At 46.8% G+C, this 23,833-nt stretch overlaps 1 protein-coding gene across 1 annotated transcript in view; it reads right to left on the bottom strand.

The window, feature by feature from the left end:
• Nucleotides 1-362: 362 nt before the first annotated feature.
• ACTR3B (actin related protein 3B) overlaps nucleotides 363-23,833 on the bottom strand; it is a 63,860-nt gene continuing 40,389 nt past the window's right edge. Inside the window, 9 exon segments of the mRNA XM_060108286.1 lie at nucleotides 363-1,029; nucleotides 1,032-1,221; nucleotides 1,745-1,828; nucleotides 2,724-2,849; nucleotides 13,084-13,176; nucleotides 14,641-14,814; nucleotides 17,590-17,733; nucleotides 21,156-21,263; nucleotides 22,175-22,270. Of these exon segments, the coding sequence (XP_059964269.1) occupies nucleotides 830-1,029; nucleotides 1,032-1,221; nucleotides 1,745-1,828; nucleotides 2,724-2,849; nucleotides 13,084-13,176; nucleotides 14,641-14,814; nucleotides 17,590-17,733; nucleotides 21,156-21,263; nucleotides 22,175-22,270 (1,215 nt within the window). The 3' untranslated portion in view covers nucleotides 363-829.

Genomic DNA, 23,833 nt, shown 5'->3' with positions numbered 1-23,833 from the left:
AATTTAGCAAATTACCTCTCAAGCCAGCATTCCACTCAGCAGATGTCAGAGTAGCTACTCAAAGCTTAAAGCCATGAATTCTGAATTCCCAGGAAGGGGCGGTGGGAGCCACGAGGCACATCCCTCCACCCGGCCCCCCACGCTGACAGGCCCATCCACACCACCTCCAGGGGCCGAGTGGTCGCTGCAGGACAGGCAATCCACATCACTTTAGGAAACTTCCTCCCCAAAACTTGGTGTCAATCATCAAAGCCTCCAAAGACGCGAAACGAATTTCAGTATTCTTTGAAAGAAGTTCAGGCACAAAGGGGAAAACCAAAAGACCACTACAGCACGAGAGGAGATCTTTATAAAGAGTCTAACTGCTTTTATTACAATGGTGCAAGGTAGTATTTCATCCAGCACTCACCAACAGCAAACCGGCATCTTCTATAAAACAATTCCAGAGAGTTCCAACAAGAAAATGAAAAGATACGTTGTCTGTAATAATTCTCATACAACACTGCTTAGTGTTTAAACTTCCCATCACTCCAATAAAGTGTAACCATTTCCTAGCAAACATGTGGCCAAAAAAGTGTACTCTGCTTTATTTTGTTTCCCTACAAACACATCAGAACATGCCTCACAGTTAAAAACGTTTTATGACAACACTCCATGACATCGACATCTACTCGTGCTCGGGATCAGCCAGGTGTACCAAATACCATAAAATACAAAATGATAGGAAATATAAACATCAATTTGTATTTCAAGTTTATAACATTTTATTTACAAAAATAGTCTGGGAGGAGAAGGGTTGAGAGCCCCATACTCTGCCCTGGGTGGGGAGCTATTTTGCGCCGTGTTCTAGGGTTTTCCGTAACAAATCTGAGAGTCGCAGCTGAATTCCTCCGGAATTGGATCTGTGGACTCGAAGCTCGGGTGGAGAGGAGAGCGGGGAGGGGCGGGGGGAGGCCGGGCATGGAGATGGCTTTGCTGGGCTGCCCGGCACCACAGCACGCGCACTGCGTACAGGAGCCGGTCTCCTCGGGTCTGAAGGACACTTGCACACCCGCCGTGACACCACTGGAAGGGCGGTGTCAAAGCCGCCACTAAGACATGACTCCAAAGACGGGGTTGTGGCGGCAGATGCTGGGGCCGTACTCCTCGTAGCCCTTCTTGGTGTGACAGACCTGGAAGAACTCCGGCTGCAAGAGGCAACCAGCAGACGGAGCATAAATGCTCCAGAAGGGAAATGAAACCAAGTCAACGACCAAGCAAACGAGAAACTCTCCTCACCCCAAACCTCCACCCTCTCCCCGATGGCCTCTGTCACAGACTCCGACCTCTTCAAAATGGGAGCTTATTTCATTTTTTCCAAACTCATTCAGCTTCTATTTAGGAACAGCTACGTGCTTGCCCTAAATCAGCAGTTCGTTAGCCAGTCCCAAATTTGAGGCAAGAAAGTAGTAATTACTCGGAAAAGTCACTGGAACTAATGATTAATGCAAGATGTTTTAGGTTATTTTTGGATTCTCTTATCCATATTCTCTGTAACCCCTAATTGGCAAGGATGCTTACGAATTAGCTGTGCAGTTTAAATGGTCATTAAAGTTATTTCTTCTATCTCAGAATTAAACGTGTGGCTGTTTAGAGCCACACACAATTAGAACACACATAATTTAACCTCCAAAAGACAGTATTTATTCAAACTCAGCAGGGAACACAGAGATGAAAAGACAGCACAATCTAGAAAAGGACTTACAGTTGAGGCCAGCATCGAGCCTCCGAACCACACCGCATAGCGCTGCATGTGATGCGTTATCACCTGGACCTCCACGGGCTTGGGCTGGAAGGGGAAGTGATGTGCGCTGACTCACCTGTGCACACGCCCTTCCACCTACTGGACGCCGCTCCACCCTGAGGGCCTCCTCCCCTCCCCCAGGCCCTGCCCTCAGCTTCAAGCACCTCTGCACTCCGCCCTGAAAGGAAGGTTCTCAGCCGCTCCTGCTGCCAAATTGCCAAATTCACGTGGCCCCCAGCCCCCAGCCCCCTCCCCCCGGCCCCAGGAGGTGCAAAGAAGAAAGCACACAAGTCAAGGGCAGGTTACCTCTATCTAAAGGCATTTTAAAAAGTAAAATATCCAAGCAAATAACCCAACTGATTTTTTTAAACTAAACAAATTAGATGTTTTAGCATTTAGAGATAATTCCAAATAACACTAAGTGTCCCAAAAATACCATAAGAATTACACTTTGCCAACAGTGTGATCCCACTAGGTGAGGACACGCAGGTTAGCTCCCATTCACCCCACACCAAAGCCCAAGCCTGCCTGGGTAAACTGAGCTAATTCACCAGCTAGTTAAGAATCATTATCTTGGAGGAACACAGCAGTAACGCCCTGCCCGTGTTAGTCACCTGGGTTTAATGAGAATGTTCCCAAAGGACGCTAAAGCTCCTCACTGTAAACTGACCCGTCTCCTTGGGATGCTGGTCATTACACTACACACCTGACCTCCTACACACAAAGGACACTGCTGGCGTGCGTGGGTCGGTGGGCGGTGTAAAGCTGCGTAGCTGCCTCACGAGGTCCGTATCCGCCCTGACAGCACACCTGGGGTGAGTCCAGGTGACAAACCTCTGAATGTCACTTCACACGGTGGCTGAGAGTGGCTGCAACTTGCGCTTCTCCCTCGCTGCCCAGACGGGCGCGCCCGCCGGCCTGTGCTGTCGAGGGGCCTCACCTTTATTCTGCCGCCACTGAGCTCCTCGCTGAGTCTCAGTCTGGCGTCCACCACCCTTTTTAAGTCTCTCTGCAGGCGACGTCCAAAGTCCCTGAACATCGTCGAGCCCCCTGAAAGCACGACATTCTAAAAGACACAAAGCAGAGGTTTCCTTGCGTGAGATCACCCGCCCAGGCTGGCCTAGTGACCTGCCCACAACACACCCCACGTGCCCAATTGCTTGTTTGAATAACACACTTCAATCTATGTGAAAAGATGATCACCGAAGCAGAGCTAATGCTATCAAGAAAGTATAAACTGTACTTTTTTCCTGTGTCACAAATTCTTTCTCTCGGTGCTTCTTCCTCAACTATAACCAAGTGAAAACACGCTGCCTATTCCATTTCTCAAAGGGCCGTCTCCTACCAACACCCCTCCCCGTTTTCTCTTGACAAACGGCAAATCTAGATCTTTCAGACAACATCCTACCCCGGGATCAACATCATGAATAATCACCGCTGCACCCGGTCACCTGTGGAGAAATCGCTCCGAAACAACAGGAGACGGTTCGGCTCCTATCAGAGCCAAGGGGCCACCAACCCACGCCGCTCTCAGGGGTCACCCCTGCTCACCGACGCTCCTCCTCGACCTGGCCAGGAGCTGCGAGAACCAGGACCAAGTCCCGGACAGGTCAGATGGCAACCTTAACAGAGTCAAACAAGGGCATTCTGATCCCCACCTTCTTGAAGAGACAGGTCTCTTCGCCTGCTAACACCTTCACATAAACTGCGTATCTGTTTGCTACTGAGAATCACAATTTAAAAGCATTCTTGATATTCTGGGCATCGTATCTTAGAATAAGCCTCACAGTTCAATTCTCGACTTCATGAATTATAATGATAAAAAAAACTTTATCTAAATCCATCACTGCTCTTCCAATTCTGTCACCTGCACTATTAGCACTCTTTCTAGCATTTTTCTCTCCAGTCCAGGATACAGTCTTGGGTCAGTTGCTGCAATTACTTCTCATATCTCTGTAATGGATTTTTTAATTTAAAAATTAACTCACCAGGGTATGAAAACGAATGTTCGTTAAGATCAGAAGCATTTCAAGATCTTGAGTTGCTTTCAAAGGTGTAACACAGAAGATTCATTTTTTCATTCATTCACACAACAATAAAAACGGTGCTGTGGGGCTTCCCTGGTGGAGCAGTGGTTAAGAATCTGCCTGCCAAGGCAGGGGACACGGGTTCATGCCCTGGTCTGGGAAGATCCCACATGCCGCGGAGCAACTAAGCCCATGAGCCACAACTACTGAGACTGTGCGTCTGGAGCCTGTGCTCCACAAAGGGAGAGGCCGTGACAGTGAGAGGCCCACGCACCGCGATGAACAGTGGTCCCCGCTCGCCGCAACTAGAGAAAGCCCGTGCACAGAAACGAACACCCAACACAGCCAAAAATAAATAAATAAAAATTAAAAAACAAAAAACAAAAAACGGTGCTGTGTATACACTGTGTATATGTGGTCAGATGATTTTAGACAAAGTAGCCAAGACACTTCAACAGGAAAAGAATAGTCTTTGCAACAAATGATGCTGAATAATTAATATCCACAGAGGAGAAATGAACATTTGCTTATTTACGTTACTTCACACATACAATTTAACTCAATATGGATCACAGATTGAAATGTAAGGGCTAAAGCTTACAGAGCTTCTAGAAGAAAATATTTTCTTAAAGTCTTCATGACTATGATGTAGGCAAAGATGTCTTTGATCGGACATAAAAAGTGTGAACCGTAAAAAATAAAAACTGATAAATTGAACTTTATAAAATGAAAACTTCTGTTCTTCAAAAGATACCACTAAGAAAATGAAAAGACAAGCCACAGACTAGGAAAAAGTAGTTGCAATACATACATCTAACAAAGGACTTATATCCAGAATATAAAAAGAACTCTTACAACTCAATAATAATATAAACAAGCCAATTAAAAAATGGGCAAAAGATTCAAACAGACATTTCACAAAAGAAGATACACAAATGACAAATAAGTACGTGAAAAGATAGGCAACAGCATTTGTAATCAGGATCATACAAACCAAATCAATTACACACCAAGTTTAGGTTAAAATACAAACAAATGAAACTCTTGCACATCGCTGGTGGAAGTATAAATGATACAACCACTTTGGGAAAAGTTCAGTTGTTTTTATAAAGTCAGTGGTTACTGTTTTCTTTCTTAAAGACTCTGGCACTTCTCAAATTGTCTAAATGCATTTTAAGCCAGAAACGATAATCCTCGCTCACCTGTAGAGTCTACGTTTCCTACACTAAGATGGTGTTTTATGGTGCTGTCCGCCGACCTGCTGAAAGGCCGCGGAGCCCAATTTGCACAGCACCTCCTCACTCAGTGCGGCTGTGCTATCTGCTTACCCAGACCACCGTGTGGACTGGGTTCTTCTACAGACTGCAGCTTACTCTGCTGCGTAACTGTTTATCCCATGATGTCAAATAAAAGCCTCAATCGTAAACTACCTCTACAAAAGCAAAGGTCCTGTCTTTATGCTAGTAAAGAACATCCTAGCATACATCATCATGAACAATACACACAGCCTGTTAGCCACCTGACGTTTAAGCCAGAAAGACAAAGTCTATATTAATAATAAGCTCATTCAATACCTTATATAGTATTAAAAATAACAAAAACTCCCATTCCTGTAACGTTAAGTGTACTTTGTGCTGGAGACTCTATTCGTACTCTTAATCCCGTCTGACAGACACGCTGTGCCCCTACCCACCATGCTATTCCTCCATTAACCAGAGGCAGAAAGTAAGATGCTCACAGTGAAGTCTCCACCCCCACTGCTTGCTACAGGTTAAGATGACAACTCTCCCGGCAACCACCCCACGTGGAAATTTTGAAAGGCTTGTCCCTCTTTAGGGACAAGAGCTTTTTTTAAAATAAAAAAAATTCACAGCTTTTTAGGGAAGCATGCAACTTATTCTGTTACAGCAGTTCTCAAACTTTTATAAAAATGTTTATTTTTATTTTGGGCCACGTTAGGTCTTAGTTGTGGCACGCGGGCTCTCTAGTTGTGGCGCGTGGGCTCAGTAGTTGCAGCGCGAGGGCTTAGTTGCCCCGCGGCATGTAGGATCTTAGTCCCCAACCAGGGATCGAACCGGCGTCCCCTGCATTGCAAGACGGATTCTTAAGCACTGGACCGCCAGGGAAGTCCCGGCACAAGAGCTTTTTTACTCTCAGACAGAACCCAAAGACTGCAATCCCAGCAAAGTTTGAACAAACTTACTTCTCAAAGGTGGGCCGTATGATGCCCCACCCTGTCCTAGAGGAAATCCAACTCCAGGCTGGCTCGAAATGGCTGCCTGACCATAGGAGACGTAAAAACCGACGACGCATGTCTTCCGAGAATTACCTGCACGTCTTCTCCGCCAGTGACTCCTCCCCTCAGCTGCTGTAACCTGGCCTCTGCCCGCACCCTCACCGAGAACCCTCGTCCTGGGTGACCTCTCGGCGTCACCTGACATGGCTGATGACAGCTGTCTCCCCTTGACTCCCAGAGTGTTCTCTTCTTTCTTCGACTGCTCCTTCCTGGCTTCTTGGATGGTTAACTTTGTGTGTCAGCTTGGTCTGGCTACAGCACCCAATGACTGACCCACACGGCAACCTCGGTGTCGCTGTGAAGGTACTTTGCAGATGTGGTCAACGTTAAGGGCGTCCTCCCTAATGCGGATGGGGCCTCTTCCAAGGAGCTAGAGGTCCTGGGAGCAAGAATGAGGCGCTGGCCTCAAGCCCAACCCACTCCCGTCAGGGTCTATCCCGGTGCCCACGTGAGGCCGGGCCTCCTTGGAGGCTCAGTGCACATTTGCTCAACGGTGTCCAAACGGTGTCAAAGCAGTCACCATCGGCCCCTCCTCACTCTCTCATAACAATAAGCCTCCGGAAGTTCCTCTCCACCCAGCAGGTCAGTGCTCAGCTGGGAAGTCACTCTTCCCTCCCCAGCGGCACATGGACCCTGTCATTTCTGGACACCTGGGCAGGAAGCACCAACTAGGGGGGTGCGCGTGGAGCCGGGGCCGGACCGGCAAGCCCCGAGCCTGCTCTGTCCACCAGCTGGCCCCAAACCGCCCGCCCATCTGCTCACACGTCAGACTGCACTTGGGATCTCACCTGAATAGAAGGCCTACCGTGAAAAGGGTTGAACAAACCAATAACGTCTTAAAATGTGTATTTCGATCTCTAAGTATTAAAGATATTTCAACTCGTTCACCATTAAGAATAAAAATACATATATAACTCACTTTGCAATAGCTCCTCTGACTTAAAAGGTATTAACATACTTACATACAACCCAATTCAAGCAATCTGTTCCAGAAAAATCATTCCTTGAACCACATCAAGATGCAGTCACGTCTGCTTGACAAACACAAGGAATGAGAATTTTTAACAACTCCCGGCCCACTGCCAAAGCAGGTCTAAAAATACTGAATTGCCAGCCCCGCCCCCGCTCCGGGACTTGCTCCCCACCACCTTCAGTACCACTCTGGGCTCCACCCGGGGCGGGGTTCTGCAGCCTCTGCCCTGCGCCCGCGCTGGCACCCATGCCAAGTGCCCTCCCCCTGGTTTGCATCCCCACCTCCTCTCTGCAGGCTGAGCCCTCAGACCAGCTCCCTGCCACCTTCTCCAAGCCCTCCTTGAGCCCTTCTCATTAAATTTCCATGACACCTCAATGAACGACATTTAGCTTGTGGTGGTTCCCGTGAGAATTATTTCCGTATTATTTTTAGCTTTTTTATAAGCTCTTGAAGACAAGATCCATCTCTCATACATACTTAAGTCCTCTAAGTTAACAACAATAGTGTCTTGTATTTAGTAGAGACCCAGCTGCATTACAAAGCAACTCAAAACTGGCTTTGCCCTGGAGTAAAGCAGGAAAACTACTAAACGCTGACTAACCCCAGAGTGGACTAGTTGCTAACAGTGGTTCTCAATTTAGCTGCACATTAAAATCATCTGCGAAGCTTTTAAAATCCAGATGCCCAGGACAATTACATCAGAATCTCTGGGGGTGGGACCCAGACATCAGTATATTTTAATGCTGCTGGGGTGACGCCCATGGACAGCCAGGGCCGAAAACGTCTTGTTTCAAGCAGCACCTGCTGCCTGCAATGACTTGGCTTCGTGGGGAAATCACAGGCCTCCAAGACTTGGCTCTCACACACGAGTCCCCTCCAGACCAGAGCTCCATCATACTTAGAGACTGAACAGAAAAGGGGGGCATGTGAATACCCTTCTGATCTACAGGCCAGACTGAAATAAAAATTAGATTATAACTCCTTTTGTCCAAAAAAAACTGTTTTACATTTTTGAAGATTCTAAATTTTCAAAGCCACATTTTATTCTCCACCAACTTCTTTTTCTTGTGTACTAACCTGAGGAGGGTGTTAACTCAAGGACCAAGAAGGTCTCGGGTGCTTCCTCCTGCTCGCTTCTCCATAAGCAACTCCACCTACAGTTCCCAAGACTGAGCCTGAGAAACATAAGACGTCCAGGCCCGACTGGTCCAGACAGCACCTTTGGGAGCAGGTGAGGCAAAGGGGAGACACCTTCCTCTGAGGCTGTGAGCTGAGCAGCAGAGCTCAGGGCACCAAGCAGCAGCCTCAGAACCCTTCCTGCGAGGCCTGTGGCTTCCCCTCTGGCTGGTTCGGCCACCTCAGCAGCCCGTCTGAGCCTGTGGGCACTGCGGGAACAGTGCACGGAGGCAGAAGTCAGGAAACCAGCCTCCTGGAGGGGCACCTTGCCCAGGCACGGAATCCAGCAGGGCTCAGCAGACAGGCTGCTTCCCCTTGGCAATCATGAGTTTCTTTGGGTACGAACCTGCTTCCTACTTCTTTAGTGGTTACTGAGTACTTTTTAAGCCCCACGGCACGTGTCTGGGACACTGACAGAAGGGGGCCCAGCAGGTAGGAAGAAACATCGGTAACAGAGGAGGGAATGACAAAGTAACGGTAAGACTGGAGAGGAAAGACATGCTACCTAAAGACACGTGAACAGAGCTCTCCAGAGCAAGACGCCCACGTGTTCTGCAGGAGCACCTGTATGTAGTATGTCTCTTAATTACTTTCAAAATCCCACAAACTGTACATGTGTGCATTTCATGAACACAGATGTCGCAGTGGAAGGTTCTTTCCATGGCAAGCTCACGGCTAAACTCTGGAGGAGGAGGAGGAAAGCGGGACCAAAAGTTCAGAGCGAATCCGAAGAACAAGGCCGCCCGCCCAGGATGCTGCCCCGGCAGCCCGGAACACGGGGTGACGGCCTCTGGAGACGAGGGGCCAGAGCAGTGGCCTGCGGGGGCCACAGGGCCCTGGGGTGAGAGGAGCCTTTCCCAACAGCAGCCCTGGCTGCAGTCAGTGAATGAGTGTGTGAGGCCTGAGCCGGAAAGTGTGAGAATCACGCTTCCCGCCTACGTCCCCAACGCCTGCTTTCATACACAAAGTTCCTGGGAACACAGCCCCTCCTGGTCACTCGCGTGTCCTCTGGCAGCAACACAGACCGAATGGCCCACAAAGCTGAAAATACTTACCATCTGGCCCTTTGCAGAAAGAGCTGGCCAACCCCTGGTCTAAAACCACCATGGGGAAAAGCACGACGACAGCCATTACCTGGCAGGCAAACACGCAGGAAAGGGCATTTTTAGGCTTCAATATTACACTTGCATTCACTCATCAAGCCCTTTGTTCTGGAAACAAGTCCCTTTCGTGGTGGCTGTGGCAGAGGTGCCAGCAGACAGTCCTCACCCTCCCCACGCCCAGGGCTGGCAGTGCGGCCGGGCCACGTGGCAGCGATGGGCCACGGGCGGGAGCCAGGTGCGACCACCAGGGTGACACTCCAGGGGAGCCGCCCCGCAGGGGACAGTCCGTGAACACACAAGTGAATGTGTGCTGTGAGCACCGAGACGCCAGGGTTAGCTTCTCACCTGCTTGCTGGGTGGCAGCACAGACCGGACCCCACTGTGTTCCTCCTTCCCCACGGGGTAGAGAGCCCGACAAAGGAGAAAAACACGGTCCACCCCCAGTCAGCCCCCCACCAAGCCTACTGAGGTCCTAAACCACTCGCAAGGCTGCCGTAACTCGGCCGAGGTCCCGCACAGAAGCACTCACACGGCTGGCGGAGCAGGGCCAGGCGACCAGGGCCAAGCAGAAAGCCCTCGAACGCCTCAGGGAAGAAATGACTCTTCCAGGGGGTGAAGCAGTCGGGACAGGGTTTCCCTCTTTGCGGAATCGTCTTCCTGCCACATTTTCCATAATCTTCAGTGTGATGTGGTGAAAAAAGCACGCGTTTTCAAAGGTGTGGCAAGTGGACTCAAAATCCAACCCTGCCACTTAGCTAAGTGATCCTACCCGGCGCTTAACCCCTCTCAAAACTCAACTGTCTGTTGGACAGCTACATATAAAAGAATGAAATTATAACACTCTCTAACCCCATGTACAAAAATCAACTCAAAATGGGTTGAAGACCTAAATGTAAGACCAGAGGCCATAAAACTCCTAGAAGAAAACACAGGCAGAGCATTCTTTGACATAAATCACAGCAATATTCTTTGGATCCGTCTCCTAAAGCAAAGAAAATAAAAGCAAAAATAAACAAATGGGACCTAATTAAACTTAAAACGTTTGCACAGCAAAGGAAACCATCAATAAAACGAAAAGACAACCTACTGAATGGGAGAAGATATTTGCAAATGATACGACTGATAAGGGGTTAATCTCCAAAATATATAAACAGCTCATACAACTCAACATGAGAAAAAACAAACGACCCAATCAAAAAATGGGCAGAGGATCTGAACAGACATTTTCCCAAAGGAGACATACGGATGGCCAAAAGGCACGTGAAAAGTTTCTCAACACCGTTAATCATCAGAGAAATGCACATTAAAACCACAATGAGCTGTCACCTCACACCTGTCAGAATGGCCATCATCAAAAATACCACAAAAACAAATGCTGGAGAGGGTGTGGAGAAAAGGGAACCCTCGTGCACTGTTGGTGGGAATGTAAATTGGTGCAGCCACTATGGAGAACAGTATGGAGGTTTCTCGAAAAGCTAAAAATAGAACTACCTAATGATCTAGCAATTCCACTTCTGGGTATGTATCCAAAAAAAAAGAAAACACTTAACTCAAAAAGATATATGCACCCCTATGTTCACAGCAGCATTACTTACAATTGCCAAGATATGGAAGCAACCTAAGCGACCATCAACAGATGAATGGATAAAGAAAATGTGGTGTATATCTATATATCTATATATATAGATATATATATATATATACACAAGGGAATATTACTCAGCCATAAATAAGAATGAAATGTTGCCATTTGCAGCAACATGGATGGACTTGGAGGGTACTATGCTAAGTGAAACAAATCAGAGAAAGACAAATACTATATGAGCTCACTTATATGTGGAACCTAAAAAAGAAAACAAACCAGTGAACATAACAAAAAAAAAAGCAGACTCACAGATACACAGAACAAACTAATGTTTACCAGCGGAGAGAGGGAAGGGGCGAGGGGCAAGACAGGAGTAGGGGATTAAGAGGTACAAACTACTACATATAAAATAAACAGGCTACAAGGATATACTGTACAAAAACAGGGAATAGAGCCAATATTTTATAACAACTAGGAATGGAATATAGCCTTTAAGAATTGCAAATCACTATGTTGTACACCTAAAACTTACATAATATTGTACATCAACTATACCTCAATAATTTTTTTAGAAGTCCAAGACCAGTTTGCTCCATTTGACCCAGGTCCCTCTAGTTTTGCCTCCTTTTCCCATCTCTGGGGCTCAGGGCCATCATCTATTAAACAAGGAGCTCAGGTTACAAGGCCATCTCTACTTCCTGTAAATGTACTGAAAGTGAACTAAACTGTCTGATGAGAAAAAAATCTCAGCCATGAACAATCTGTAACCGCTGGCAGAAGTTTCTTTTCCGTTAGGATGAAATAAAGACTAAAACGTGCACACCTGTTCCTTGCTTTCATGGACAAGAAGACACAGCTGATGTTAAGTGAGATTTAAGAAGCAGGGAGAGGAGCCTCCCTGGTGGCGCAGTGGTTGAGAGTCCGCCTGCCGATGCAGGGGATACGGGTTCGTGCCCCGGTCTGGGAGGATCCCATATGCCGCGGAGCGGCTGGGCCCGTGAGCCATGGCCGCTGGGCCTGCGCGTCCGGAGCCTGTGCTCCGCAACGGGAGAGGCCACAACAGTGAGAGGCCCGCATACCGCAAAAAGAAAAAAAAAAAAAAAAAAAAAAAAAGAAGCAGGGAGAGCAAGGCATGTATTTTACTAAACTTACTAATACTCCCACCTGTCTCTAGTTTCCCTTTCTTGCACATTTTGTTGGAGGAGAGAGCTGTTTAATTAAGGACATGTAACAATAAAAATAGAATTATAATTTGTTTTCACCCATAAAAAGTTGTCTACATAGGAAAATGTTTTCCAATAATAAAAATAACATTTGTTAACTCTAAAATTTCAATCTTAAAACACAAGAAGTAGAAGGTAAAAGTTACGCATCTTCTACCCCCAAAGATGTGTTATTTTCTTTAAGAGTTTAGCATTCATTCAAAACCTTTTCATATATATACGCAAACTATATTTTTAAACAAAATACTACTAGGTGTAAACTTTACAACATGCTTTTTCACTTAACAATGTATACTACAGACATCTTTTCATTTGAATTTACATTGATTCACCTCATTCTTTTTAAAGACTGCGTAGTGTATCCCATTGTGTAGATGAAACAAAATTTATTAAGCCCTCACTCCTGAGCCTGATATGCTCCTCTTTAAACTCAGGTCCCTGGGCTGAGAAGGTAAGACAGGGCAGAGGCTGAGGGCTGAAAATTACATGAGTATTTTCTACCTGACTGCTTCACTTCAGGCTCTGACCTCTTCCTGGCAACAGCACATTTGGCACAAACCTAAATATGCATGAAGCAAGACCAGTGAATTCATGGAACCCATGAGGGGAAGGTTACCCTTCATCTTTCCATCAATACATAAGGTTAAAATTGTCCAGTTTAAAATACAGCTGGCCAGGTAAGAATAAAGCCATGAGAATACTTAAACACTTCTGGTGAGCTGAGTCCTATTTCCAAACATTTAAGTCATCTCCACTCCAAGAAAAATATTTCGCCAGTATGCTGGCCTTTAACAAATCCTGTAAGACAGGAGTGAAACAGGAACATCTGCACACTGACGTTAAGAACCTATTATTCCAAGAATGCTGGGCCTTTAACTGTGGAATGAACCCGAGCACCTTACCCAGGCAGCTTATACCTTATACAGTGGACGACGGACATCGATGGGGCAGTTCTGTATGACTTCATCAACAACGTCCGAGATGGACTCCATAAAGTCTGGGTTGGCAAACTGAATTTCATATAAATATAAAAGAAACATTACACATTTCTCTCAATAACCTTTTTAAAAAGTAACTTTAACAAATACAGAATGTACTATACCTTTAAAACCGTCACACTGGAATGACTACGTCAAATGTTCATACGTCAGAAGAACCCAAGTGACTGTGCATGAGGTGATGGTGACACGTGCCCTCAGGAGATGACATGTGTGGGGTCAGCAAGGGGAAAACATCAAAGAGTAGCAAAAACAGACCAGCTCTGCATTAGGACACAGGGTGAATCCTGCTGTCAAGAGTGTGAAACGTGTGTGCATGATGTATGTGCCATGTAATGAAAACGCTGTGAGTACAGAATAAGTATACCACTTATGAATATTAACATCATGAAAAAACTAGCCATAATATAAGAAAAAAACACAGTCAATGAAAGATCACACTGTAAACCTGAGCTAGAAGCCTGGGGAGGGTTCAGGGGGGTGGCTTTTAAATGAAACAGTCAATATGGTAGCAATCATGTCACTGAGTAAGCAGTCTTGGATTCAATTCCGTAAGTTAAATAAGTTAAAGTATAAATAATTCAACTTAAAAAAACTTTAAATACACTTTAAAAATCAAGGAAAGCTTTAACGTACTCAAGGGGAAGAAGGTAACATCCAGTTGCTCACCAGCTGTTCACTGGACATTTTCGGTTTTATGTCTACTTTAAATCAGTAATATCAAAGGCATGATTATTAGATTATAGTAAGGCATACATTGTGTGCCATTTCCCTACACAAAGTGGTCATACACATCTAAAAACAGGCAGCAGTTTGTAACCTACTTATCAAATGTAAACTGAATTAGGCAGAAAAATATACCAAAATACAAATAAAATCCACTTATTTAAACCTTAAAATGTTGCCTCTTGATGACTGCTTCTGCAAAAGTAATAATAATTCTTTGTGACTATAGTTAAAATGATGATATCTGTAATTCCTAAAGCCCATCTAACTAATGGAAAGGTTAGTCCTCAGACAGAAGCTTTAACTAACTTGCAGCAGGGAACACAGCAGGACCAGCTGGGGTTACAAACTGCAACTAGGATGGACCATCACCAAGGATGGAAAGGTTACATGTTACATGTTACCCTACTCCCATACAAAGGCAGACTGCATTTGGTCCCCGGGATTAACTAGTTTTCATATTACTATGGATTAATTTCATTTCCATATCTTCTACTGCTCTTAAAGCTTCTCCCTAATCACTCATTATCTCTAACGGAGAACCAAGTCTAAAGAGGGGCATCAGTCAAGCAGGCAACCTGCACAGGGGCTGTAAGAGCTGCAGAGGGTGCAGCGTGTACCCCAGTGTCCTCACGACAGGCGGCCTGAGAGCTGCTCAGGAAACCCCACCGGGGACGCTCCGTACACACACGAGGTGGCAGTATTGCTCCACAGGTGCCATACTTCACACTCAAAAAGCTAACATCTTACCTCCGGGTGAAAGAAAATCTCAGGGCCCAGGAACCTTTCGTAGCCAACATCTATAATGAACTTCTTCTGGTTGACTGCATTGATCCCCGTGTACTGTTTGATCCACTTCTGAGGATCCACATCGTACTTGGCAAATTCCTTGACGATATCAGGGCAAATGTAACAGTATTTCTCCTGCAGACACACACGAAGAGATGTCACCAGAGTCTGCCCTCTGACAAGTACCCAGTAACCCCCAGCATCAAACACCCTGAAATGAGTCCCACTCACACACAACTCCAGTATGGACGTGTGGCCAAGCCTCACAGACTTTTCACGACTACGCTCTGGACTTGTAAATCTGCTTCCTTTGCAGCTCGGCTATGAACCTCAGCTTTACCCTATCAAATTTTGCTGCATATCATCTAAAGTGACGTCTAAAGTTATCCCTCTCCGCTTTCCTTATTCCTCCTGGGCCCCTCCACAGCGCCTGGCCGGGCACACACCGCCATCCACGCTGCACCAGTGGACCGCATCCCCCACGATGAATGCGGTGGGTCTCACCCCCACGCCTACCACGGTCCACCAGTGGGTCGTGAACCTGCCGTGCAGCCTGACACAGCACAGTCATCAGCTAGGCACACGGGATGCTCAAGTGAACAGAACACATGCAGACAGACCCCTGCCCACTGGAGCATACGCTCTGGCTGAGAGTCGAGAGAGTAAAGTGACAGCCGTGATACGTAAGTAAGTGACACAGCACGCTAGAAGGCGGCAGGTACCACGGACAAAAGAAAAGGCCCGCTTAGGCAGGATGGAGCTGCCGTACGCCCGTACAAGAGGAGACACTCATGCTTTCCACCCCAGCACCGGACCAGCCTGACAGGTGGAAAGCGTCTCCTCAGCATCTGGTGACGCTTGGCTGGGGATCTCTGGGTCGATCATCTGTCCTGAGAGCTAACCTCAGCAAAGCAGCAGGTGGCACTTGGGTGGCAGATTCTGAAAGTAAGCTGCCTGTGGGCAAGGTGGGCTTTGTTCAACACCAGGCACACAGCTGGAGCTCACTACACATTTTAGAAGGACCTCTGAAGGTCTTTTCATGATATGAAGTTTAAAGTTTCTGAGAAGCCCTGAAACAGATCCTAACACTATCCTTGATATACTTTGTTGAATTATAAGCTACACAGCCCTGCTCGTTGACAAAGGAGCGAGTCAGTCCATGTGACTTTAAATCTACAGACTGGAGACAGAAACATTACATTGCCTTAAGAGGCCTGGTCGATTTCTTAGGGCACCTCAGCTGGCTTAAGTGATGACATGAAACGCCTCAGTGAAGTTGGATGGAGAGCATCCCTGTCAGCCCTAAGCTCTGGACTCCCGCTGCAAGGACAGTGTGTGCCAGAGCCCACCAGCCTCAGGCCCACCTGTGACCCTGGGAGTAACAGGATGCAGGGGCTCTAACCACCCTTTCCAGATCTCCTCCATCACAGAGAGAAGTGAGGCGAGAACGAACAGCAGGGTCGGTGCAGCTCATCTGCAGAACACAAGGAGTCTCTCGCATGCCTGACCTTCACTGCTGAGCGACACACCGTCAGGGCAGGAATGGGCCAGCTCCGGGGTCAGGGCCAGAACCGGACCCCAGAGAGCCAGCAAGTAAAGGAAATGCCTCCCGGTCATCACACTCGGGGCTCTGCTCACCCCACGTCCACCCCGAGGGTCGGGTCCCATCTGTGAAAGAGGGCATGGCGAGGGAACCTGGATCAGAGATCCAAATCTCTTTCCTTGAAGAAAGGCAAGGAGAGGAAGAGGGAAAGTTGGGGAAATATTTTATTCTACAAAGAAAGTCTTATGTTGCTTCTATAACCTTCCCACCAGAAGGAAAGGACGGGCCCTGGTGCCTTGGCTGGGCATTCGAGGTGCTCCCGTCCTGGGCACACGGGGCAGTGGGCCCCTCGTCACAGGAGCCCTGACCACTGCCAGTGCGCCCGGGCTCACACCACCTGTGCTCACCAAGAGTGGCGGGTGAAACGCGGGAGTCCCGCCCCCGCCCCATGCTTCCTTTCCTTTCAGCCAGCCCGGTCCTGGGTGCTTAGTGCGAGGAAACCAGGGAGCAGCGATGGGGGCGCGGGAGGACAGGCTAAACTTCCCTGCGGCTCAGAAGCTAAGTATATGCTCAAGGCCATGTGTCATCCCCACGTTTAAATTCTTCTCCAGAAACAAACAAAACCCTTGCTCTTCATCTATATGAAGATCACGCTTGTATTACTAAGAATCTCTTGCATTTTGGCTTTAAAAAAACACAGTAATTTGTCCTAATTTTGCAACCTGAAAAGAAAGCTCCTTTCAACAGGGTCTGTCAACTGCTACATACAGAGTCATACAAAGACCAGACTGATGGATCAGGTCAAGCAGGCATCTTAAAAAAGGACCAATGAGCCATTTTTCTTCTATTCTTACTGATTTGATTTTAAAACCTCCTGTAACTTTTCCAGCATGGTAATTACAGTCTGGAAACTACATGTGGATTCTGTTTTATGATTCCACCCTAGAACAGCATTACTCTCAACTGTAATTCACAGGGCACAGAACCACAGACTACAGGTACTGGAAGTTAGTTTGAATACTGGCTGACTTCACAGGATTCCTAACGGTCGCTGCTGCTGCTGCTGCCTGTTCCTTATTCTGGAAATGAACTTGGAGGGAGACGTGGGAGACGCATCCAGCTAACTGAAGGTTCTACCTGCTCAGGCACCAATGAAACGATGCTGTACTGCGTAGGGTGCTCGATCCCAGCAATCAGGCTGTTCTCATGTATAGCTAGAAGCTCCATGAGTGTAAACAGATCGAGACCCACGTTCGCGGGGAGTGGGGAGGAAGGAAGGTGAGGGCGGGGGGTCTCAGCAGCAAGGGAAGCACCCAAACACCATTCCTCTGTCACCCGCAAGCGGCCCCGTCTGCTCCTGCTTTTACCTTGATGGCTTTGGCAGTCTCCAGCGACTGCTCCGGAGGAATCCCCACCTCCCGCTCCCTCAGCAGCTGTTGCATGAAATACGTAATATCTCTCCCTGCGATAGGGATGTGTTTGATGCAGCTCCCAATGACATACCCTTCTGCCTAGGAAGAAGAGGAGACAGACGGCGTGTGAGCGACTCCAGGAGAGAAGGGCTCCCTGGGCGCTGAGTCAGTCTCCCGCCCCGCCCGCGTCACTGCATTTACTGAGTCCCCACTCTGTGCACAGCTCAGGCCTGGAGGTCTTTTCCAACGACCGCAGGCACAGTTCCGTTAGTAGAACCGGAGATGCCCCGTAAGCCACCAAAATGACGTCTTCGTCAGGAATGCAAAGAGAAAAACCACATGAAATGGTTCATTTCCAGAAAGTACTGCCGTTTGTCAGAACAATGGATGATCAATCATTTTTTTCTTCCTCTAACAAAAAGGAAGAAGTTTATCTATAAAATCATTAAAACAACTATAAATCGACCTGTATTTAAAAGTCAACCATTTGGTTAGCAGGCAGGACATGGCTTCTAACAACCTGGACTCAATCCAGCTCCACATCTGTGGGCTGAGCGACCATGGACACGTCTGGTAACATGTTTCGTCCTCAGTTCCTTCATCCATAATATGGGGCAAACGGGGTTTATAATACAGAATTCATGAAGCAGAGGCAGTCCAGCTCACAGCCCTGTGTGGGACCAGCAGTTAGGTACTCAATAAACGGTCCCGTTTACTGTACAAACAGCAGCACTTGTTAGGAGTGATTCTGGCCAGTTCACCCAAATGCTCTGCCGTATGAGACCACGCTGGGAGGAGCTGGGATCCTCTCGCTGGGCCGCCCCCTGCCAGCGCCAGGAAGGGAGCTACAGCCCTTTGCCCGCGGCCCGCAGCTCGGCCCGAGGACCCACACCTTTTAAAAGGAGCTATACACACACACACACACACACACCCCATATATGCAGAAAATATGCCTGTAATATACATAAATAACTAGTAACAGGGCTCTCTGAGCAGGAGGCCTGGAGGAGGAAGATGAGAAGGAAGAGGAGGTCTGACTGTCCACTGTGCGTCTCCCTGCGGGCATGGCGCCACGGAAGCCAGGCTCGGAGCCTCCGGCTGCTCTACAGAGCTGACAGTCAGAGAGAGAAGCCCTACCCAGCTTCATCAGGTAGAGAAGAAACACTCCGCGATTCCCGTGAAGCAGCGGCTTCTGTGCCAGGTGCTCCTGAGACAGAGGGACAGGAGTGACTCCACGTTTCAGGGGCATCAGTTCTAACGATCCTAAGCATAGATACAGTCGCAAGTTAAGTTGCAAGAACAAGTCACTGAATTCCTCGTGTGCTTTCTTCTCAGGTACCTACTTCTACAAGTAAGAGTAGGTGTGGCCTTTCCGAAGAGTCCAAGCCATTTATAAAATATTTTAAGATCAAGAAAAAAGGTATGTACAAATTATTAAAATAATAAAGATCAACTTCAAAACTCCTAAGAATATGAATTCTAACACAAACTATTCACAATTTTTATAATCCATGCCTTACATATAACATTTTCTAAAATGAATTCAACCAGTGTTAAATAAGTATCAGCTTCATCACAGCATTAAATATATTAAAACAACCCACAAGTCCAACAACAGGAAAATAAGTGAGTAATGTTATACCCACGTGACGAGCTATTATGTAGTTACTATTTTTTCACAGAATATTTAACCCTAGGAAAAAATATTAGGGATTAAACCAACATGCAGAAGATAATTTTAGGATTACATTGTACAATTAGAAGACAAAATCAGACATAGGATATTCCAATTTTGCTTAAAACATGCACACGTGTGTTTAAGAAAAAGAGCTTAGAAGGCTATACAACCAGAAGTATGATGCAGCCCTCCGGGTGGGTTTATGAGTCATTTTATTTTCTTCTTCACATTTCTCTATTTTGTCCAAATTTTGCACAACAAATGTAATTTTTATAATCAGCAAAAAAACTGAACTAAGAAACATAAAAGAGTTGAACATAGGCTTTCTCTGTGGGCCTGTCCACTGTGTGGCATTCGTTTTCTTTTCTTCTCCTCAATCAGGTGGATGAGGAAGGCCAAGAAGCAGGGCCCACAGGCACCTCCCCGGACCTTGGTCTGTGCTCACCTTTGAGGGCAGCCCTCAGAGAGGAGACCGGTCAGCGTGACTCCTCAAGGGGCACCAACAACTGTCACAGCCCCCAGAGGAGGAGGTGCTCGGAGCCCGGCCGAGGGGCGGTCCGAGCACAGAGCAGGCTCTGCCCCGTCTCCCTCACCCCGCGGAGGGCACGCTGGCAAGGGCGCGGGGACCACATCGACCGTCCCCTGCAGCGATTCGTGGCCTTTCAGGAACTAAAGCCTTAGCCTTTTAGTACATCATTCCTTCGACTTCCTGAAATGAAAACGGTGGCTCTTTTTTCGATTAAAGTAAATAGTTTAAAAAAAAAAACCCAGTTTGCATTTTTAAAAGGAGCTACACACACACACACACACAGACACACACACACACACCCCATATATGCAGAAAATATGCCTGTAATATACATAAATAACTAGTAACAGGGCTCTCTGAGCAGGGGGCCTGGAGGAGGAAGATGAGAAGGAAGAGGAGGTCTGACTGTCCACTGTGTGTCCCCTTGCAGGCAGCTTCGATTCATCTTCAAAAAAGCAAACTTCAGGGGCTTCCCTGGTGGCGCAGTGGTTGAGAGTCCACCTGCCAACGCAGGTGACGCGGGTTCGTGCCCCGGTCCGGGAAGATCCCACATGCCGTGGAGCGGCTGGGCCCGTGAGCCATGGCCGCTGAGCCTGCGTGTCCGGAGCCTGTGCTCCGCGACAGGAGAGGCCACAGCAGTGAGAGGCCCGTGTACCGCAAAAAAAAAAAAAAAAAAAAAAAAAAAGCAAACTTCATATAATTCATTTAAATAGTCCACTGGATCGAAAGAAAAATATAGACATTGTCTCTTGAACCTGAATTAGGATTCACTTCTCTAATATTTTGAAAATTAAAGCCAAAAAGTGACACTGCAGAGCATTCTGCAAGTCAAAAGGAACAATCTCCCCTTCTTGGCTCTTAAATAAATTTTGAAAAACAAGAAGCGATTCCTCTAAAGCATGAGCTGGGTAAAGCCGTCCACATCTTGTCACAGAACACAGAGCTCATCCTTCAGAGCGGCCGTGCACCACACCTACTGATACCCAAGCTGACAGCTCAGAACGTAAGCCAGGAAGGCCCTCCTGGTGATGTACCCCCAGTGATCAAGCAGAGCCCTGGAGACCCCGAAGGACTGCTGACATCCTGAGTGCAGAAATTTCCCCGTATGAATTCCAACTTGCCAGCACCAAAGACACTGGTTTTCTTCTTCTTTCTCACATACCTGAGTTTAAAGACTCTTGTTACCTTTGCTAAGTACAGTTACGGTTTCTAAAGTGGTACTTTAATTACAGAAGGGTTTTTTCCTTTAGTCTCTCCCCTTACGTCCAGTCGGGGAAGGCCTACAGAACGTGAAGCACTCAACACTCTGCTTACCACTGGGATAGCATGGGTGACCCCATCCCCACTGTCGATGACGATCCCCGTTAACGTACGTTCGCCCACTTGTCGCGAGGTCCAAGACGCTGCTAAGGCCAGCACTGCCTGCACCAAAGACACGGAGACCATCAGCATTCGGGGAAACTCTTCCCAAGGACTGCACCTGATTGTTCTCAGGTTCAATCAATGAGACCTTTCTTACGGGTACCTCTTTCCCTTCCCTATCCTCCATCTTCCCCCCAAAATTCAAATTCCAAATTGAACAACTAACACGCAAATTCTGTATACTTCATCTGGAGGGGTCAAGTTTTCAATAAAATAAATCAAAGTTTTGCACAGAAAAGCTGGAGAGAATCACCAGAGGCAACAGCCTGTGCTATCTCCCAAATTAATTTTCTATGCAACTCCTTCTCCTTTTTCTTAGAAGGGACTGGAATAGGCAGAAAACATCTTAGGAGATACTTTTTAAAAATTTATTCCCCCAAATCTCAGTCAATTCCCTTATATAGGGTGGCAGATAAATAACAACATCCAAAACCAACAAAAATCCCCACACTAAGAACAAGTAGCTTCAAAGGAAGTCCTACAAGCTCATGGAACCACAGGAGCCCAAATCCCAAAGGTGGAACCCTCTAGAGACATATGTTTTGTTTTTTAGCAGATATTATAGTATCTTTCCTTTTTTATGATCAGAAGTGAAAGAAGCCAAAAAAGAACCATCATATCGATCTTGTCACCCAGAGAAGAATACATTAGATTCTAAAGCATGTAAAAAGACAAAAGCTGGACAAACTCTATACCAGCAGTAAAAACATAAAAATATAAATTACAGAACATGGTCTGTACAGTGTTTGAGTTCAAACCTGAATGGGGTGGGTGTGTGTGGGTGTGTGTAGGGTGTGGAAAAGGAAGAATGCACAGCACAATCTTAAAACAGAGGCCTTGAGAATCACCATGTCTTCCACTATTAGACAGCTAAGGTCATTTGGGAATCATAAAAATCACTTTGTTTTTACCTGAACTGCAATGTAGAGTCCTGGTACATTAAATGATTCAAACATAATTTCTGCAAGATATTCTCTGTTTTCTGGTGTGTTCAGTGGAGGTTCTGTCTGTAAGAAAACATTCACTACATTTAGTGTTCACCCAAATTTCATGTAACTATATCAGAATCATAAAAAAGTTAACCTAAAAGCATGTTAATTAGGATGCTGTACAACTTCCTGATTTTACAGGTAGCGTACACCCAGAGCGTACTCTAAAGAAATTTGTACTTAAAGAAATTGTCTTAAAGAACTTTGGCTGCGGGGCTTAAAAGCTTTGACCCAGGGCTTCCCTGGTGGCGCAGTGGTTGAGAGTCCGCCTGCCGATGCAGGGGACACGGGTTCGTGCCCCGGTCTGGGAAGATCCCACATGCCGCGGAGCGGCTGGGCCCGTGAGCCACGGCCACTGAGCCTGCGCGTCCGGAGCCTGTGCTCCACAACGGGAGAGGCCACAACAGTGAGAGGCCCGCGAACAGCAAAAAAAAAAAAAAAAAAGCTTTGACACAGCAGAGTAAAGGCCTCTCTAAACACTTCTGCTCTTATTAACCACCCCAAGACAGGAACAAGTTACAGAAAAGGGAACTCTACCTTCGATAACATAACACCCAAACACCCTGAAACTGAAAAGCCCTGCAGCAAGTTGCCAAAGGTAGTAATAACCTCACCAAGACGAGTGAGGATGCCAAGAGGGAACACCAGTGACTTCAGACCCCAGGCAAGCTACACAGGTCTCCAGAGAGAGGAAAAGCAGTGAGCCGTTGCTTGGAAAAAGACCAGTTTGAGCAGAACAGCTGAGAAGCCTCCCTCCCCAAGCCCCACCTGCCATCAGAGCACAGGCCACAAGGTTAGACGAAGCATCTTTGCCATCAGCTGCGAGGCAGTAAAAGCTGGGCAGAAGCAGCTTCACCCAGACACTGCCCCCGGCCCGGCCTCAACTCACACACACAGCCTGTCCAGGAAGAATTCCCCTCATTCAAAGATGAGGAAAGAAACACAGAGAAACCAGCCAAAGACCATATAAAGACACTGAAAGAAAAAGAGAGGGAAGAGAGGAAAGTAACGGGAAAAACAAATGGCAGACAAAAGAACATGTACCCAGAAAAATGTAAAAATACAGCAGATGAAAATCATGATAAAGACATTTCAAAAAATTCAAATATCTATTTAAAAATAATAACCATTGTCAAATAGGAGGAAATTAACAGGATTACAGAAAGATAAAAAGAATAAATAAACCTGCTTTTTTGTCATTCAGCAATAGGTTGTGAACATTTTTCCATGTCAATAAATATGGTTATACATCACATATTTAAGCTGCAAAACAAAGAAAGAAAGAAAGAAAAAAAGAATAAATAAAAATTCTCTGGGCCTTTTGGCAAAAACTCCCACATTACCCTTTGTTATAGACTGAGCTGTGTCTCCCAAAATACCTGTGTTGAAGCCCAACCCCCCATGTGACCGCATCTGGGGACAAAGCCTCTGGGGAGGTAATCAAGGTTAAATGAGGTCATGGGGGAAGCCCTAATTCGAGAGGACCAATGTCTCTGTAAGAAAAGGAAGAGACACCAGAGAGCTCTCTCGCGCACACGCACAGAGGAAAGACCGCGTGAGGACACAGTGGGAAGGCGGCCA

This window comes from Mesoplodon densirostris, chromosome 9 (assembly GCF_025265405.1).
Source record: "Mesoplodon densirostris isolate mMesDen1 chromosome 9, mMesDen1 primary haplotype, whole genome shotgun sequence".
Classification (NCBI taxonomy): Eukaryota; Metazoa; Chordata; class Mammalia; order Artiodactyla; family Ziphiidae; genus Mesoplodon; species Mesoplodon densirostris.
The sequence above is the reverse complement of the archived record's forward strand: the minus strand, read 5'-3'. Positions and strand labels throughout refer to the sequence as shown.